At 47.3% G+C, this 19,602-nt stretch overlaps 1 protein-coding gene and 2 non-coding genes across 4 annotated transcripts; all 3 read left to right on the forward strand.

Moving 5' to 3' along the window:
• The first annotated feature begins 14,582 nt into the window (after window positions 1-14,582).
• LOC125719839 (RNA-binding motif protein, X chromosome-like) lies at window positions 14,583-18,849 on the forward strand. 2 transcript variants are annotated; one of them, XM_048994639.1, is made up of 9 exons: window positions 14,583-14,679; window positions 15,476-15,607; window positions 15,904-16,010; window positions 16,124-16,280; window positions 16,841-16,957; window positions 17,031-17,148; window positions 17,232-17,357; window positions 17,467-17,558; window positions 18,089-18,849. In XM_048994639.1, exons 2-9 carry the CDS (start codon window positions 15,499-15,501, stop codon window positions 18,406-18,408), a joined length of 1,146 nt encoding a protein of 381 aa, XP_048850596.1. In that variant the 5' UTR covers window positions 14,583-14,679; window positions 15,476-15,498; the 3' UTR covers window positions 18,409-18,849. The 2 variants fall into 2 exon arrangements, with proteins under 2 accessions (XP_048850596.1, XP_048850597.1); XM_048994640.1 differs by having other exon boundaries at window positions 14,593-14,679; window positions 15,481-15,607.
• LOC125720250 (small nucleolar RNA SNORD61) lies at window positions 15,764-15,836 on the forward strand. Its single transcript, XR_007385401.1, has one exon. It is a non-coding gene; the product is annotated as a small nucleolar RNA SNORD61 (small nucleolar RNA).
• On the forward strand, window positions 16,695-16,769 carry LOC125720251 (small nucleolar RNA SNORD61). Its single transcript, XR_007385402.1, has one exon. It is a non-coding gene; the product is annotated as a small nucleolar RNA SNORD61 (small nucleolar RNA).
• Window positions 18,850-19,602: the final 753 nt, after the last annotated feature.

Raw genomic sequence — 19,602 nt, forward strand, 5'->3', positions numbered from 1 at the left:
CGCGCGGCAGAGCGCCACTGACGGACCGGCCCGCGGAGGCTACTCTGCCGGGGAGGGCGGCTCTCCCTGCCAGCGCCCGCGATGGACGGCCAGGGAGACTCCATCTGCCACCTCTGGATCGTCAGAGAAACTAAATCAGAAGCGCCCCCCCCTCCACCTCCACACTCCTTCTCAAAGTCACATGCCTTCTGTCCAGCAACAGCTGAAACGCAAGTGAGGTGGGGGGGGGTAGGGCATTGTGGTCATGAGCGCCTCGTGAACCCTGTCCGACCGCATGCGAAACTGACCGCACCTCTCCAACTGGACCTACGGGGGATCGACAGAACCTGGTGGGATGGGGGGGAGGGGGGGTGAGCCATATTTAGACAAACAGTCCCAAACATGACATACTGGGGGCACATTCACTGCCAGGAACAACAGCAGGTGTGCAGATACACAGAACCAAAGCCCAAGCAGCTATGGACTCAGAACTTCAACCCATACAATGTGCCTTCCAGTGGATGCACCTGAATGGTTAAAACAAAGATTTACGTCAGCAGAATCCATCCTCTTTACATATCCGATGCAAAAACGTCTTCGATTCAGGTGTTTTCCAGGGGCCCGGAGGAATGCTGTCAGGGGGAGGTGACGAGGTTTGGAGCAGCCGCCTGGCCGGCTGCCACCCGAGACGGACTAGCGGGGGCAGCTCCGACTGGGAGCAATTTGGAGCAGACAGATCCTGACGTGTTCATTAGGCCCAGACTGGGCCCTGTGCAGGTGGCAGTTTCGCCCGTCTGATGCTGAGCGGTCTTGATTGTGCTCAGCATTAAACACCATCTGTTTTGGTCTGCTAAGCGGTGTGTGGTTGGGAGGGTGGGGGCAGATGGGGGTGCGACCGACAGAGCCTGATATTTTTTAGGGAGTTTGGGGAAATAGGTGCCGACAGGGAGACGAGCCACTGGCGTTATTCATTACCCTGCACGTTACCCTAATGTGAAAATACAAGCTGCCCAGGTGTTGCTATCCATTTATACCCACATTTGTAGCATAATGACATTTTTCACCCCACAGTCCAAAAACTCGCTAAGGTTGACAGTTGGCAAACTGTCCGTAGGTGCGAATGTGTATGAATTTTGTGTGATTGTGACCCGTGATGGGTTGGTGCCCCATCCTGGGTTATATTCCCTGCCTTCCGCCTGTAGTTCCCGGGAGCCGTAGCATCCCCGCCCCCCTCCCCCGGGAGTCCCTCGCCTCGCCTCGCCTGCGGAGCCACCCCTGTCGCGCCTGTGTCTGCGTGCCCGTCCTCGTTAGCTGAGACGCGTGTCCCATATCCCGCTGCTATGGGCTCACGGAGGGTGGCGAGTTACAGGGCTCTCATAAACTTCACCAAGACACCCGAAAGTGTGTCTCTACGTAGTGGGGGGGGGGGGGGGGGGGGGCTCCATGAGAGATCAGGCTGCAAGTCCAGCCAAAAATTCGCTGGCCTGTAATTTCCTGTGAATGAGGGTCTTACTCCACGCTTCCCGTGTATGTCGTGCGTTACATGCTGCCTGTGCTTTCTAAGGGTGAAGCGCCATCAAACGGCCGGGCGCTGGGGTGACTTTCTTCGGCCCCCCGTGCCCTCGCAGGGCACCCTGGCTCGCTGTGATACCAGGCAGCACTCTGTACCGGCACGGGTCAGCGCCTCACACAGGCTCCCTCGGAGCACAGTCATCTGCACGTGTGTGGCCATCGTGCCTTCGTGCGGCGAATTGGCGCGTGACCGAAGGTGATCGGCGGTGGCGTGGAGCGGGGGTGGAGGCTGAGGTGGGGGGGCCCAGCGTGCCACATGCGCCGTTGCATGGGAGTCCCCGGGGATGGGGTTGTTTTTTTTCTCCCGGCAGAGTCTCTCACACATCAAACAGACTGGTGGGTTAATGTCACACCATCAGCCGCACTGAGCTGCAGGCTTGTATCCCTCTTAAAAATGCATCTGGGGTACGGGTTTGCAACACAAGCCCAGGGTCATATCAGGGCTGCTTACTTATTTTATACAGTCATACTAATACGCCGACTAAGCAATAATCAGATGTCTCATTCAGTATTTATAGTATACAATGTCTGGGACTATGTATACAATCTATACAGTGTATATATATATATATATATCATCTCGCGCCCCTGTGGCCGCGGGTGCGAGTCCCGCCATAGCCCTGTGTGTGTGCTGATGCCGTTTTCCCTGTGACAGGCTGGCGCCCCCTACAGGACGTCCCCTGCCTGAGCCCTGTGCTTCCTGGCATGAGATCCTAGGCTCACTTACACTAGATTAGTTGCTTGAAGTTCGATGGATGTATGCATGAGGCAAAAGTGCATTAATTTATCATTAATTTAGGAGAATGCACCAATCACAGAAGCTTCACATGCTTATATAGGCTGTTCCTGTCATTTATTTGAGAACTGTCTTCTCGCACACAGTGACGTGACGGTTTGCATTTCTCCAACTGTCACATGCATCCATGGCGCAAACATGGCCCATTTCAGGATTAATGGACTCGATAGTTAATGTAGATATACTCCGCTTACTGTATACATGCAAGCCATGGCCGACCAGCAGGGGGTGCTGTTAACAGGTCAAAATATCATGGCGAGAATAAAATCAGCAACTAAAATGCAGCATTATAATGCAGTTATAATGCAGCAACTAAAATGGCTAAATTGATTAGCTTTGGTGTCTGTTTGCTACATCTGAATAAGGTCACATGGGAAATGCGAGCAGGATACCAGGGCATTACAGAGCATGCGTAGGTGCGGGAGGCAGCAGGGACACACAGAAGTGAACAAAACAGACACGTGAGACACGTTTGAACCCCAAACTACTGCTACACTTATCATACACAATATGGCGACTCTTACCCCTCCGCCCCATAATGCATTGCGGCGTGATGTCACATAAACGAGGAATAGGAATTAAAATATAAATCATGCTCAGGTTTCCAGTAAGTGACGGGCATCCAGTATTTGTGCTAGTCACTGATTTCTGTCCACCTACAGACACCGTCGGGGCGCCTTACGTGGGGATTCACAGGTTAACAAAACTGAGGTGCAGTAAAAACGACAGACAAACAGCAAAAATTCCATCTAAAAAGTCTGAATGGAGCTACATTAAGACGTTTCAGTTGTGTGCACTGCGGTTAAACATGTGCGTACATAAGTGTGCGAAAGCTGGGCCCTCCCACTGGGAAAAGGCAGCACAAAGCCTCTCTAACTAGCATACCTCTGGGAACGCTAATGATTAATTAGCTTGTGTCATTATGTGAAGGAAATGTCACCCAGGCTTCCCAGGGAAGCTGTCACACTGTGTACTTATGCGGCTTCATCTAAAACACAGCAAATTCTGCCACCTGGTGGCCAAAGGTATTAGCGCAGCAAGTGTCATTAATATATCAAAAGTGTTCAAGGAGGGTACCTCTAAAAGGAACTACCACATCAAGGAAGTTCTTAAAAGTTATGAAGAAGTGCAATTGAATTAAAGTAAAGGGTATGCAAGCCCAGCTGTCTGGCCTCGGGCCTCTGGTCCGGACCAGGCTGCAGAGGGAGTCCGGTCCATGACCTCTGAACCCGGCAACTTGACCGAGATGTAGACACTTACCTGACTTGTGCCTTTTTCCTGAAGATAGCCGCCTCAGATGAAGTTCCCCTGCTCTCCTGCTTGCAGTCGGGCCTCTTTTCTGACTGCAGCCTTTCCACAGCTGGAAGTTGCTTAAAACTTCGCAGTTTAGAAGACTGATGCACTATAGTTACTTCAAACAATACCGGTTATTCCGCTCGTGGTGACTTTGTAGTGACTTAAGGGGGTGGGCTGATGGGTAACGACGCCCAGCATGTTCCTCCTGATGTCATTTCCTTGCAATGAACAGTAATCACAAAAAACACAAATAGTCGCAAAAACGTATAATAGTAAAATACAAGGAAGGCCAAAGGTTTCGAAAGTGGTGGAGGTTCGTCCTGCCGTTTGTTCCGGCTCCTTCCCTCCATCCTTCCCTTGGCCTGTTCTTGCTGACCGTCTGGCCGGGGAGCAGCAGTGAGGCCCCCGAGTCGAGCCGCGCACTCAGCCCTTTAAGGCAGGGAACTCTGGCAAGTTCATCAGAGTGTGATCAGACAGGCTTTCCTTTTCTTTTTAGATGTGGGCGGGGCAGGGATGTGGGGAGGGAGGGGCAGATGACAAAGAGTTTGGAGGTGGATGAGGAGCAACTGTTTACAAAGGTGCCCCCCCCCACCCAACCCGCTTCCACCCAGACCAAGGGCTTTGAACATATAAGCAAAGCAACACGCTGTGCGACCACAGGTCAGTCTCAGACCCCCCCTCACGCACACACACACACACACACACACACACACACAATGGCACACCTGTCATTTCCCTTCCACCCAGTGAGCACCAGCAAAGACCCACACCCTCAAACCCCTCAGCTGCCCACCGACCAGAATGCATTGTGAGCTCCCCCCTTGCTTGTTCTATATTATATTGAAATAACGATCAGCCTTCTGTGCTGTCTCCTATTAACACCACCCCCCCCCCCATGTGAAAGCATGGCCACAGCAGCAGCACATGCCTGGGGTCACCCCATCCCCCACCCACCCGATGTGACATAACTCTCACCACGACACAGTGCTGGATAGGCACTATGGAGGATGGTGGGATGATGGACGAAGAGGCTAATGTGCTGGGGACTGCGGGGGGCCTGCCTTTGATCATCCTCGCCCAGGCCTGCTGGCACTGGGGGCTTCTCCATAGCAGCACTGGATCAGGTCACTGCGCCCAGGCTAACGGTGGCCAGTGTACCCCATGTACACTGAGCTGCTATGGGAAAACCATCCAACCGCTGGAACTGCTCCCTACATTCTCAGTTAATTAATTAACAATTATGTGCACTGGAACAGTGGCAAGTCCCACTGGGGGAATAAGACCTTTCGGTTAAAAAATTATGTATCATAGGCCCAATTTGGGGACTTTAGCCTCCCTGAAACATTATTTTTTCTAAATTCATTTACTGATTTATGGCGACGCAAATAAAGGCTGAGCAGCCGTTTGGGTCCGATCCTAGAACCTCACTACTGGGAACAAGGTATGGATGATAATGAATTATGCCAGTGAAAGATTGTAAATCTTGCTCGGGCCATGGATTTAACCAAGCAAATCAATATACAACATACACTGTAGCAAATATGATTCCATCTCTCCAGACAAATTACTAGGAAAAATTCTTTATTCTTTACAGAAGCATTTTGTTCTGTAATTGTAAAAATTTGCCGCAGTATCGAGCTTTGGATCAAAGCATCCATCTTAAGCACAAAGTGTGTGCAGGGTGTAAAAAAGCAGAAAGAGAAGGAAGATAAGCTACTGAACCGCTCACCTCTGTGATCGGGTGGCATCAGCAGGGCCAGGGCGCTACATGGTGGAAGCTGACCGCCGGCTTCAGATTCCCGCTTCTGTACGAAGATACGTAAACATAACTGATCGAAAGCGCAACACCAGCTAACCCACAAATTTGATGCAAAACAGCAAGTCAGACATGTATTGCTGGAGTTATCTTCAGAACACAATATGGATTCCCTAATCTGGTCATTTTTTTTTTATTGCTTATTGATCACGTAAGAAAATTGTATGAGTGAGTGTGTTTTAATTTGCCCCGCAGTGCAGTCTGGTCCTACAGGCCCTGTAGGGTAGAATTTGTTTGCAGTGGTAGCTATTATGTCCATTTTCAAGGAAGTTTGTCAGCTAGAAAGATTTAATTAAAGGGCCCATTGTCCTATTGTGGTAGCTTCTCCATTGCCGTCCGCGCCACAACACTACACGTCTGAAATTAATTAGAGCAGGGTGCCTTTGACGGGGGCAAAGCAGATATTCAATGGTGAATAGAGGAGAATCACCTTCTGCTGAAAGAGCTGCTTACTTTTAAGAAGATGCTTTATTTTTCCACACTTGAAGTTTGTTGTGTCCTGCACCCATTATCCTATTCAGATTGCCTCATGCCTGCTTTCATGCCTCAACCCCCCCCATCCCCCGGAAATGGAAAAAAAAAAAGTCTTTGTGCAATATCCACGGATGCCGTAAATGTGTCCATGGCAGGTAGCCTCACAGCGAGTTAATCCCCTGAAAGAGGCCTATAGAAGCTCGATCTTGGCCGCCAAGGGCTCGTCATCAATCAGGCACTTAAGCCAGGCTTGCACTAATGGCCGCGGAGCACAATCGTCTCCACGGTGAGAAACGCGAGCGATTGTTTATAAACTGCCTGGCCGTGGGGAACAAGCAGTGACGCGTGAGCGCTGATGGGTGGAGAATGCGGCGGTTTCTAAACGTCAGTGTTTGTTTGTCCACAGGCTTACAGACACCAGGACACGGCACAAAGGTGGAATGTCAGCTCTTTCTTTGGCGGGACTAACACCCATCCATCCTTCCATCTCCCATCTGATTATCCAGGCCAGCTTCTGGGGGAAGGGGACTGGGGCCTATTCCAGGCAGCACAGGGCTAAAGAGGTGTTTCTCATTATGCATACTGCACCGTACCTGTGTTCTCGTCTACCCCTCTGACATCGTCCTCCATTGGCGAAGACCAGTTCCAATACTAAGAACAGAAGTATGGAAGATGGTAAAAATCCCCGGATGTAATTCGAGCCCAGGCCCAAATATCAAGGATACATCAGGTGCGTCAAAGGAGACCAATCCCATGATTCATTGCCTCCCAAGTTCGTTCTTGGGAGGCAAGTTAGTAAGACCGCTCTTGCCAAGAGCACAAGTACCATCTTTGCGTTCTTGCTATTGAGATTCACCCAACAGAAGGGAACAACCTGGAGAGAAGTCCATCAAACGGCACAACACACACAGCGAGACACTAGCAGCATAGTACAATATGTATCAATGCAGTTTCTTTATTTATTTGATGCTGTTATTCAATAGAGGGGTTACAATTTTGTGTGCTCTGTGGGATTTGACCCCATGACAATAGCATTGTTAGCACAATGTTCCAGTTGTTGAACTACAAATAGTACACGTCTTGGAGCGCTAGTGAAAATGAATCACCACCATTGTAAACAGATTACCTCACTACCCTTTGTCGGCTTAAAGAGCTTTTTGTGTATTTTTCTGATCATTTAGCAATTAGTTCCTCGACAATCAGGACCAAGACGCAGTCCTTATTAGGCGCTTTCCCATTAAAGTTCAGGAACCTGGTTCTTGGTTCTTGGAACTGGTACTTGGTTCCTGGGCTGTCTCGACTGGAAGCTTTTATAGTTCTTAGCCACATCTGTGTGCCGTTTTCACATTGCAGAAGAGGAACTGTGATCTTTATGCCTGGGAGACACAAAAAGCTTGCAGGTTAAACTTGACACATAAACTTCATATGGTGAATTACACTAGAACCTCAAAAGAATGGAAGGTGAGAAAGTAATTTTGTTGAATATTGGGGCGTGGGTGGGGTCGATTGTGTGGTTTATAATTTATTATTAAATCTGGCCAGTAGATCGATCTCTCATTTTCTACACAATAAAAAATGATGTAACATTATTCTGGTAATTAGAGCCAGCAAGATTCACTGCCAGTGCCGGCGAAATTACGAGAAAATAGATCAGTTATCGGAATCGGTCAAAAATTCCATAGGGGAGCATCGCTATTAAAAGGAAAGGAAGGCCAGAGCAGAAAATAGAAGACTTTTACGTGGAATTGCAGAGATCGACTTTTCCAATACAGAAATATGGAAAAGCAAGCAAAAAAGGTATTTATTAATGCATTCAGGGTTACTGAGATGCAAAAATAATTCTATTTGCTCCATTTCTGCTCCAAAATATGCAATAGGTGAGGACCAGCATGGTCGTTGGCTGAGTGCACACACAGGCTTAGTCCCATTTGGTCCAGACTTACACACTACCACACTAGGCGGGCTTGTTCATGCGCTAAGCACAAGAATTGAAGGGTGTCCCATTCCTCAAATAAGTGCACCATGCTTGACATGAACTTCATGCACTCTTTGGTAAATACCGCATAGAATCTTTGGCTCATTATAAAGACTGCAATGCACTGCATCAGTGGATGTTTACATCGAACAGGAGGAAGTCTGCTGTTTAGGTAGCAAGCATTTCTATTGGACGAGCATGACTTCTAGCTAAGTTAAACCCAGCTAACCGAGAAATCCTGCTTCGTGGAACACGTGAAATTTAACAGACATGTGGAATGGCTGGGGTGTCCTTCAGGAGATGTTTGGGAGCTGAAGCTGTGTTCATCTAGCCATCTAACAAGATATCAGTCACTTTTTGGAGAACTGAAGAAATTCCCGTTTTTAACATTCATTTTTATATATTTTAATGTTAAATTGTGTCTTCTCTTGGCTATATATATGCACTACCCAGAATAGTGGCTTTAAACGATTTCTTTGACGGCTTAAGACTTTTGCCCCCGCTGTATCTGTAATTGCCAATCAGGAAATCCTTGAAGTCGTTTCGTTTATCGTTTATAATTCTGAGGCATGCATTTGCATCAGATATCCAGAAGGGGGTGCCAGTGCTCCTTCATCGCAGAAGATCCAGAGAAGAATTAATGAAACCTTAACTAGAAACATGCATGGCGTCAGCTTCGGGTTTTTAAAATGTGCCCTTTGGGTTATTTCCAGATCTCTGTATGTGTCATGCTCTCATTTCTAGATCATTTTCCATCGTATGTGAGAAATCGTTTCAAAATAATTTCTCTGCAACCTTCACAATGGTACAAGTGTTACTTCTGACTCGCTGTGTTGGTAAGCAGACAAGAAATGCTACACGTCAGCTTAAAGACGCGGCCTGGTGACCATTGTGTGCCTTCAGCAGTAAAGTGTCAGACACGATGCAAAAAATAACGGCGTCAAAATTACTTTGGGCGGGGCCAAGTGAGTGGGGGGTGCTACCAAAACATCAGGATTTTATTTTGGCAGGGTCGTGATCCTGCTTGTAACAGAAGTAGAGGTGAGGAACGCAAACAAAAGACAGATGATACAGACAGAAGCCAAGTGGGAAAACAAACATCAAATCAAACAGGGTCATCTGGTCACAGAAGGCCAACAACTGGGGGCTGGGTGTAAAGGAAAAGGGAGGAACACAATCACCTACCCGCAACCAAAGGTGCCTAAACAGACCGCAATGCACATCCCTAACGCTCAGATTTGCTATGTCCACTATGTTTTGCCTGTTGCTTAAATCCTGCGAAAAAAGTGACCGTAACTTGCATCGTTACGATTACATTATGATGAAAACTGTATTGCACTCCATAAAACAGACAAGGCTAACGTGAATCTTTTGCAGCAAGCGCTGGGCACAAGGTTGGGAGCATGCTGGACAGGAAATGACATCAGAACAGGAAATATGCGTTAGGCGTAAGTACTAACAGGTCGAGAGTAACTTCCATGGCAAGCGACAGGACATGATTTAACAGAGGCTAGGTAGAGCAAAACACAGAGACAAATCACCCCTGCTGTCTGCCAGCTCTCACAATAAACAAATCTGTGCATAACTCTCAATATAACTCACGCTGCAAAGAGCATTTACTTTGCAGAACAGGAAAATACAGAATTTAAATGATCGGTACAATAATAAATGCCATTAAATTAAAAGCAACAAAAATAGAGATAAATCATAAAAATGCATATTATAGTCCGATCATATTATTCTCCAGGAATAATGAAAGAAATTAGTGTGAGTTACATTAATCTGCATTTTCTTTGAAGTATCTTGCTGGTTTAGCTGTTCATCTGCACTGGAGGTTCCATATTTGGTCCTCTGTCCGTTACCTGCTTCTTGAAAATGGATGTGAATCACAATAAATTCTGATTATGTGAAAATGTCCCTACCGTACCGCATCATTTTAACATATTTATACTGAATTTAAAACATATATTGAAATCGTTCACAGTTGAACAAATTGGGTGAAATGACAGGACAAATCTCAGCAACAGTAGCATTAAATACCCTAATAAATTAATGAACGGAATATCGCACACACGAATACACAGTTAGATTAATTATGGATTAAAAATAAAATCTGTTCCTATTCGTAATCAAAGGCATTCTGTCACAGCAACACCAATTATGTGAATAGATTTATGGCAAAAAATATCAGTTGTCTTTATGTCTAAAGCAAAACAGACTTTAGCGAAACGGTGACTGAATCGAAGAACCAACTGTACAGATCTAGTCCAGAGCACATTTTCCAAATCAGACAGCCAGATAATTTATCAGACATTTTTCTATGCAGTGGGTAAAGCCAACAACTGCCAGGATAGCAAGGGCAACATCTTAGTCTGGGCACATTATCTGAGCACCGCGTCTGAAAGCCACATCTGAAGGACAAGGCCTGTGACGAAGTCACTTCCTCTATGCTACTTTTCTCACTGTAGAACACTGCGCCACTTCTTCTTGAGTGCTGTGACCCTGGGAAACCCCGAACGGGGGACTCTACCCGCAGAGCCTCTTGGGAGCATGTGGACCGTGATACATCGTTAGGCTTATGGGGAGAACATAAAAATTCATTGTAATCAAAGGGAGGATGAGATGGGATTTTAATGGCAAACACATTGATAAGAGGAGACATAGTCAGGGATGCAGGGAACATGGATCCATTTCAGCAGTAATTTGTAGTCTATGGACACACATGGAGTTTGTGAATGGGGAAAAATTTGTGTGTGCGTGTGTGATATATACATTACATTGTGGTGCACATCAAATCCTGTTATTTTGACATTGTAGGGACCATTTTTAAGTAGAAATTAAATTTTATAAAAATCTAAAAACTAAAACTAAAAAAACTAAAAATGCCAAAATTTCTGGGTGGGGTTGAGGTCGCCATTGCTGGGATTAGGGTTTTGCCTATAGAAGTGAATGGAGAGTCCCCACAAAGATAAGAATACAGCTCTCTCTCTCTCTCTCTCTCTCTCTCTCTCTCTCTCTCTCTTTCTCGCTCTCCCAAAATAATATATTCCCGTGTGACCCCTTTGTAATCACCAACATTCTGATTAGCAACTGTATTTTAATTGTAGCGCAGCAGACAGGTCATGCTGTTTGAGACCATGGAAGATGCAGGGGATAGTTACAATTTTAACCACCAGGTGGCGTTTATTGCACCCGGACCACACACGCGCAACGGTGAGCACACTTAGGGCTGACTTATACTTGACGCTCACAACGCATCACTGTTTCTAACAAATGACATTTAACGATACACAACACCGGCACAAGAGACGTTAACTATACAGGACTATTCATATTATGTGGACAGCTGGCACCGGTCCAACATACCACGCTGCAAGATGAATCATGCAGTGCATTCAGTACGAACGAGGGAACCAAACACGGCAACTGGAGCGTTTCTGCTATTATTTTCTAACAGCCTGTGAAGTGCTTCCAAAGAGACATTTTGGAAGAAGAATAAACAATTTGAGTCGCCTAATATAATTAAATAAATGCTAAAAGTGATACAATAATTTCACATATGTAATAAACACATACGTGACGCTTCAAAGGTTGAAGTAGTTGCCAGATGTGATTGACTTAATTATTACAAGTGGAATTTTACAGAAATCATACAGCAATGCAATATGTTTATATTCGTACATAATCGTCATGTTGTCAAATATTTTCAAGGCCGCCCCTGGCCAAATTGGGGCCCTAAGCAGAATTTAATTTTGAGCCCCCCCCCCCCCCATTACAAAATGACTGTATCACAACATGCCATTTAGGTTTACAACCTTTATTAGTAGGAACAAATCAAATGAACAGCCTCTTTCAACAATGGAACAAGCCTTTTACAGATGCACACGTCTGCCAGAGATGGCGACATTTTACCTCCATAAAAATAGCCCAAAACTTCTATTGATAGCATAGATCGATAGGCTATAAACCTGAAAATCTCGCCACCCTGAAGGAGGCGCTGGGGCTGAAATTCAGCCGGCAGTGGTCCGTGGAAGTGCAGAGAGAGCCGAGCTGGCGAAGTCGGGATGGAGAGACCCTGGGGGCATTTGCCGCGGACCTCTGCATCCTCGTGCGAAGGAGCTACCCGGCCTTCCCGCGCAGGAAGAGCTGGCGCAGCAAACCTTTATTCAGGCACTAATACTGAGGCAGCTGTGCCAGTGCATCCAGTTGTGGGAGCCGGCCAAGCTCGTCAAGGCCCTAGAGGAAGCAGAGAGGGCCGCAGATATTCTGTCCCCATAGGCAACATCAAGCTGGTCACCAGCCCCGCCATGCAGAAGCTGCACCTACGCGCCGGAGGGCCCATATAGTGAGGAGGAACAGCATGTGCACGCGACTCGCACAGAGAGACTTTGCTCGCAACCAGCCTGCCCCAGCACCATGCCCTCACCCCGAACAACAACTGGGAAACGCCGGGTGTGTGTGCCGTTCCGCCTGTGTAACGCTCTGGCCACGTTCGAGAGGCTCATGTCCCTCATGTCCGGACGGACCACACCTCATTAGTGTGGCTCCTAAATTTCTGAAACCCGGAGGGACAGTAGGCCTGCTGGTTGGAGATGCTGGCAGAGTATGACTTCGAAATCCAGCACCACCCTGGGAAGCTGCACGGAAACGCGGGCGCCATATCTCACCGTCTAATGCACCACCGAGAACTGCCGTCACTGTAGCCGGGTGGAGGAGAGCAGCCATTCCGTCGGGGTAATAGCTGCCGCCCGCACGACACCCAGCGACCAGGCCCACCAGGGGCTTTATTGCCAGCAGCTCACCACGGAGCAGTGCAGCAACCCTGTGCTGGCCAGGGTGAGGGAGTGGATGAGCGAAGGCAGACGACTGGGCTGGGAGGCAATCGTGACCTCTGATCCGGTAACCAAAGCCTACCACTCCCAGTGGGACTCCCTGGTGGAGTGCAAGGGTGCTGTACCGTCGCAGGCGACTCCCGAGCTGCACTGGGGAGCTGCTGCAGCTGCTGGTGCCCCGGAGCCTACGCCCCGCCATGTTGAGGTCAGTACACACGGGGCCGGGCATTTCGGGGCAGCTAAGGCGCTAGGGAAGCTGTGGCAACAGTTTTATTGGCCTGGATGCGGGCAGGACACCGAGTTATTCCTGCATTGCTGCGACGCATGCATGGCTAGGAAGGGTCCTAGCCGGCAAACCTGGGCTCCCCTGCAGTCATACCTGGTGGGTGACCCCCCATGAAGCCCGTGGGGGTGGGCCCCTTTCCCCGAACGGAGGCCAGGAATAGCTACATACTCATAGCCATAGACTATTAAGTGGCTCGAGGTGTATATGGTTACCAGCCACAGCGCCACCACCACCGTAACTAAACTTCTGGAGCTGGGTAATGGCCACCGAGGAGCTGCACGCCGACCAGGGGAGGAATTTCAAGGCGCAGGTGTTCCGTGAGGTCTGGTGGAGCGGTTTCACCGTACCCTAGCCGCACAGCCGGCGATCCTCATGGATGAGCACCAGTGCGAATGGGACACCCACCTACCCTGGTCCTGTACAGTGCAGGAGAGCACGAGCTGTACCCCCGCCACCCTCATGTTTGGCCGTGAGCTGTGGACCCCAGTGGAGATGATGTTTAGCTCCCCCCCTGAGTCGGAGCTGCTGGCGACACCGGGATTGGACTACCTGCGGCAGCTCTGGGAGTGCCTGATCAGGACGGCGGGGGACTTAGGGACCCGCGACCGCAGAGGACTCGTGGCTGCACAGTGCGCTTTCGGGACTTTGTGGGGGTTCCAGGACAGATAACCCCCTAAGGGGGAGGCAGTGTAGCGCAGAGGTACCAGCAAGTGTGCAAGTGTGTGTTGTCTGAGTGGTATGATAATAAACGTCATCTGGTGACTGAACCCCGAACTATCTCTGCTGTAACATTATTGAGAGCATGGCTCAGCGACCCACTATTACAATATAGAAGGGAAGTCACAAATGTAACATGGGTGGTTTTAAAAAAAGTAATTTTTCTGATTATAGTCTCTGAATTTGACACACTATATTCACCGACTGCATGTCCCTCATCCCAGAGCATCATTAGGCCTATTTTAGAAGGGCTTTATCAAAAATAAATGTGTATCTATTGACATAAGTAAAGAATAGCTATATTATATATGTTTGCCATTGCCCCCCTAGTAAAGACTGAGCCCTCCCTATCTACTCATCTCTAACTACACCCCTGCCATCATCCACTTCCCTCATGTAGTATGCCTTAGCTGGGATGTCTAGTGATGTATTATCTATATGAACCAATAAGTATAATACCCATTTAAAATTTGCGATTTCAATAAGTATCTTCAGCAATCTAAATGACAGTTGAGGCTATTCAAATTACTTAAAAATACTGAGCCACTACTTCGTATCCCCCTTTTTATATTCTTTTGCACATTTAAAGCTTTTCTGAATGCAACTAATTGGACCTAAAATTTTACTGTAATAAACATTTTACATTAACACAGAATCATTTAGAGGGAGGTTGTGATAAGACCAGTCAAAACCACCTAGGGACGGTTTCAAAATTCGATGAGTATTTGAATCAGCAACTATTAAATCAACTGTAGGACGTGAAAGATACTATACTAATGATACTATATGAACTATAATTCATTATAACTAGGAAGCGCATGCGAAGCGGGAACACACTTCCGGGTCACGACGGTGTCGCGAGCCCAGACACGTGACAAGTATAAAGAAGCCCTTGGTCTTTGTGAGCTTCTCACTGTGCGCCATATTCGCCCTGAGGTGAGTGTGTGTCTTTTCTTATCGTACTAAATCCATCTCAGATATGTTTTGAGTGGGTAATATTATTTATTTTTGCTGGTTATTTCAGTTTCGCACGTTGTTGACGAAATGCTCGATGGTTTAATTTGCTCTCGTGGCTTGCCTGGGTACTTGCGTTTTCGTTCGGGCGCCATCTTATTGAAAATCCCGCATTATTTTCTTCTTGTATGTAACGGGCTGCGATTATGTTATACCGGTTTATGGGTTTATGTCGATCTAATGGTCGATCTTTTGTGACATATTAAAATAAAACGCTCGCCGTTTATCTGTGGCGCGGTATCCAGCACACCGGGATCGATCCTCCATTTTGCCCTGCATGTTAATGAATCCCGGATTTTTCCTGATTTTCAAATAAGCCGAATGTGGCTTTTTCCCCACACTTCGGTATCCCTGATCACTGTTGCAAACCATTTCTAAAGTAGAAATGGATCTATCAGTCATATACTTTAGGGAGGCTTTGGTATAAAGCCGCTTTATTTTATTTGCACGTGTGTAGTAGCATGTTGCTCTGCCTTTGGGAGGCCATGTTGGACTGAGATTCCGTCGAAGTAGCATGCTTTCGTTTCGCTGAAATCTGGTCAGACCACTGTGCAATTAATTGGAAGTTACTAGAAAATTATTACACGAGTTATTTTAAAATGTGTATATATAGGCCACCGCGTGGTGGTTCTGAATTTTTGGCAGAGCGCGAATGAATTTGTGTGGGTCAGTTTGATAAGTTTTATGATTTATTTGCTGATTTAGTTTTTCCTTTCAGTTTAGTGTTAACCAGACGCAGTTATGGCCGAGGCAGATCGACCCGGAAAACTCTTTATCGGTGGGCTGAACACCGAAACCACAGAGGAGGCCCTTGAGCAGTACTTCGGCAAATATGGCCGGATATCTGAAGGTATCGGCGCAGATCGTAATGTAATTGAATTTGATGCTCTGTAGTGTATTTGACTTGTAGAATACTGGTGACTACGACCAGGCTGTGGGGTCCTGTCTATAGCTACAGATTTGGCGAGATGGTGGCAAGCAGAATTGCCTGATGTATCTAATGCAAGCCGTGATGAAAATGCTAGATTTGATCGAGATGACATGAAAGTAACTTGTCTCCTCTAAGAAGTCCTGAGCTTGCTAGCTTAAATATGAACGCTGACGGGACTTTTGGGCTGTTTGTCTCACTCTTCTGTCCTTTTTAAGTGCTTTTGATGAAAGACCGTGAGACGAACAAGTCCAGGGGCTTTGCGTTTGTGACCTTTGAGAGCCCAGCTGATGCAAAGGATGCAGCGAGGGAGATGAATGGGAAGGTGAGCTACTGCTCTGTCTGAAGCTGTGCACCCTGAACCAGATTTAATGATTAATTGGCATGATTCTTATTATACCGCTATCAAATTAACGTGCACTTTTTTTTGTTGTATAGTCTCTTGACGGCAAGCCAATTAAAGTAGAGCAAGCAACAAAGCCCCAGTTTGAGACCGGAGGCCGCCGAGGCCCCCCTACTCTGCGTGGTCGTGGCCCACCGAGGGGTTTACGAGGAACCAGAGGACTGAGTGGAATGAGAGGCCCCCCAACAAGAGGTATATCTCCACACCCACTTCCTGTGCGTGACAGGCTGCAGTGCATGTGCAGGGTTTGACACTGATTTCCTGAGTACCATTCCATCACCAAGGTTCAACAAAATGAACTGTGCAGGTTTGGGCCCTGCTCTGACGGGTCAGAAGGCCCCGGCACCACCTTCAGCTGTTAGGAATTTTGTAATTGGTAAAATGATCTCCTCCTATTTTACAAGAGTCTGTCTGGAGGGATATTTTCCATGAGACCTAACCATTGGTCATGCAGGAAGGGTTTGCCATGGGGAAATTCTAGGGGGATTTGATCTCCAGCTTGGCATGATAGTGGCTATGCTAATATTGGGAATTACCCTGTTTTGAAAAGCTTATAATCCTGCACTCACAGCAGCCTGCCAGGACCGATGTTGGTAACTGGTGTATGCAATGATGAAATTATGGCAATGATCTGATTCAGCTGATTTTTGCCTTTTATATCCTCTAAGAAGTTCTGAGCCCAATTAAGTTTTATTTTTGTTGTGTGTGTGCGCCACACGCCCCTTTTATTAACTGGATTACTATGGGTTCAGAACCCTTTTTTAAGGATATGTCATCGAGAGGCCCACCACCTCTGAAGAGAGGCCCACCAATTCGTGATGGCGGCCCACCCCCAAAGAGATCTGCACCATCAGGTCCAATGGGCCGACGTAAGTGTTTAGATATTTTCTGGGGGAATCTCTTGAATTAGATGTACAGCCTAACTTGGTGGTTTGCTTGCAGCTCCGATGTCTCGAGAGCGGGATCCTTATGGTCCCCCACCACCTCGCAGAGATGGCATGCTTTCTAGGAGGGATGATTACCCGTCTCCTCGCGACGACCATTACAGCACGAAGGACAGGTGAGATAATGCTACTGTCAGCCGGGAAGAAATGGGATTTTATTCTCCGTTGTTGTTACTGACGGTGACCTTCTCTCTCCCAGCTACTCCAGCCGAGACTACATGAGCTCCAGGGACACCAGGGACTACGCTCCGCCGCCTCGCGATTACGCTTACCGCGACTACTCTAGCTCTCGTGATGATTATGGATCCTTGTCACGGGGCTACGGGTATTTAATCCTTCCATGACTATTAACCCTGGCAGAAACTCGAAGGGTTTTTTCTGGGTGTGTCTGTTGCCTTGCGGAACCAACACAGTAATGCCTCCTCTTCCTGTAGTGACCGTGACAGTTACGGTGGAAGCCGTGAGCCACGAGGCTACATGGATCGCCCGAGTGCGGGTTCCTACAGAGACCCCTACGATGGTTACGGTAAGATCAAGAGTTTTGTACAGTCTAGGTCAGTGGCATCATCATAGCTAGCTTCTTTCCAGCGATTCCAGTGTCCCAAAATGCGCCATTCAAAAATCTGTGGATCCACGTGAGAAAAAAACCGTCAATTCAACTCAATGTTTCAACTGAGCTTCAAATGTGCTCCAAGGAATAAGCAGAATGCCTCACTTTTGGAGTTTCAGGTCTTAATCACAAAACCATCAAGCAATAAGTCCAAAGCTGCCAATCTACAGTTCTAACATGGAGAGCTAAAGGAAGTGGCATGGGGCCCCGAGTTCACTGTGTTCAGTTGGTCTTGGAGACGGTTTGAGCCATGGCAGCCCTCCTTTTGGAAGTTGCATCCATATTGTAATGCTGATTGGGAGAAGCAGTAGCATTAAATGGCACGTTTTTGACTTAGGTTTGGGGAAAAGTTTATGTGAAACGAGCATAAAAACGGAAACCCAGAAACGTGCAGCACAATCTGTTAGTGGTGAACTTGTCAATTACCTGACCCGTTGACCCTACAGGTAACTCGCGCAGCGCCCCGCCCTCAAGGGGCCCTCCGCCATCCTACGGTGGAAGTGGCGGGAGCAGTCGCTATGACGACTATGGCGGCAGTTCCAGGGATGGTTACGGCAGTCGTGACAGTTACCCCAGCAGTCGCAGTGACCCATACTCTGCTAGCCGTGGCGAACGAATGGGCAGACAGGAGAGGGGACCTGCCCCCCCAATCGATAGAGGCTACCCTCCTCGCGACGCGTACGGCAGCTCGAGCCGCGGCGGGCTCCGTGGTGGCGGACGCGGAGGCAGCCGCGTGGATAGAGGAATCGCCCGCAGCAGATACTGAACAGACTTGCAAACAAAGGAAGTTTTCTCAAAACGGCAACCATGAGTGTGTTCATAACATTCAGACGGAAGTGGAAGACCTAAGAAGCAAATTTTGAGTTCTGTGGACAAAACTTACTGCTCCCCCTCCCCGTTCATATCCCTGAGCATCAATTTTTTTTTTGAAGAAATGGAATGTTTGTTTTGTATTTCGTTCTTGGGCCGCCTTCCCCATCTAGTCTGTAGCGATTTTAAGTGTCTTTGTACTAGTACTGTTACACACTGCAGTTCCCTGGAATAACATGCCTTCATTTACTAATAAAGTTTTTATTGAAAATGTGATCAAAGCTGGTGGATGTTCAGAGAAACCTGAAGTAATATTAATGCTGTGTTTCGTTTGCCTGCATTTGCCTTTGAGATTTCTAACGTTCTAACCAGAAATAAACATCGGAGCTCTATTGGACCATTTTTTTTAAAAAATGAAATTTGTCTGCTGTAGCTTCAGAGATTCAGTCAACTTGTGGTTTCACTGAAGGAAAAAGGCAAATGTCATTTTTCCCAGATTCTTTATCAGTAGTCCCTCTGGTAACGGATCCCCCCCCCCCCAAGCCAAAGCCTAACTTTGATGGCTTGCACCGACCTAGCCAAAGAACCTGGCACCCAAAACGCAAGTGAATCTTTTCAACATTCAACAGATAAAAACAAGTTGCCTGTCAACAGATGGTAAGCAAAGAGACCTTTTTTTCCTCATCTAAGGGGCTGTGAAATTCTGACGTGAGTAGCAATCACCCAAAATGATGGTATAAAATGTAACTTCGATGTTCAGAATCCTCTCAACTCAAGCCTTCATGTTTAACAGATGCAGCAGGCAGTTTTCCGCTACAATCGATTAGCCTTAAACGGAGCAAGGGGGGGAAAACTTAACACCATAGTGAGATTTTAATGTAAGTGCAACCTCTATGCAAAGTCAATGGATTTAACGTTATTGTAGACCAAAGGATTCCTTGGTTTCGGCACAAGTCAAACTTAATCCAGCATGCCCAAATTCACTGAAGGAGACCAAACTGACGGCGAAAAACTACAATAATGGAACACAAACTGGAGAGTAAACTGACGGAAAAGCCAATTTGGACCGTAGTCTAAATACGTGGAAGGAGGGCAAAGGAAAGGGTGGCTCTTTTTTTTATTTATTTATTTATTTTTAATGGCTTATTCA

Source organism: Brienomyrus brachyistius, chromosome 24, assembly GCF_023856365.1.
Source record: "Brienomyrus brachyistius isolate T26 chromosome 24, BBRACH_0.4, whole genome shotgun sequence".
NCBI lineage: Eukaryota > Metazoa > Chordata > Actinopteri > Osteoglossiformes > Mormyridae > Brienomyrus > Brienomyrus brachyistius.

What these genes read in the sequence shown, in the direction of transcription:
- LOC125719839 (XM_048994639.1), top strand. Translation starts at nt 15,499, where the DNA reads ATGGCCGAGGCAGATCGACCCGGAAAACTCTTTATCGGTGGGCTGAAC. An exon ending in ATATGGCCGGATATCTGAAG is followed by an intron (nt 15,608 to 15,903) that starts GTATCGGCGCAG and finishes GTCCTTTTTAAG; the next exon opens with TGCTTTTGATGAAAGACCGT. An exon ending in CATTACAGCACGAAGGACAG is followed by an intron (nt 17,149 to 17,231) that starts GTGAGATAATGC and finishes TCTCTCTCCCAG; the next exon opens with CTACTCCAGCCGAGACTACA.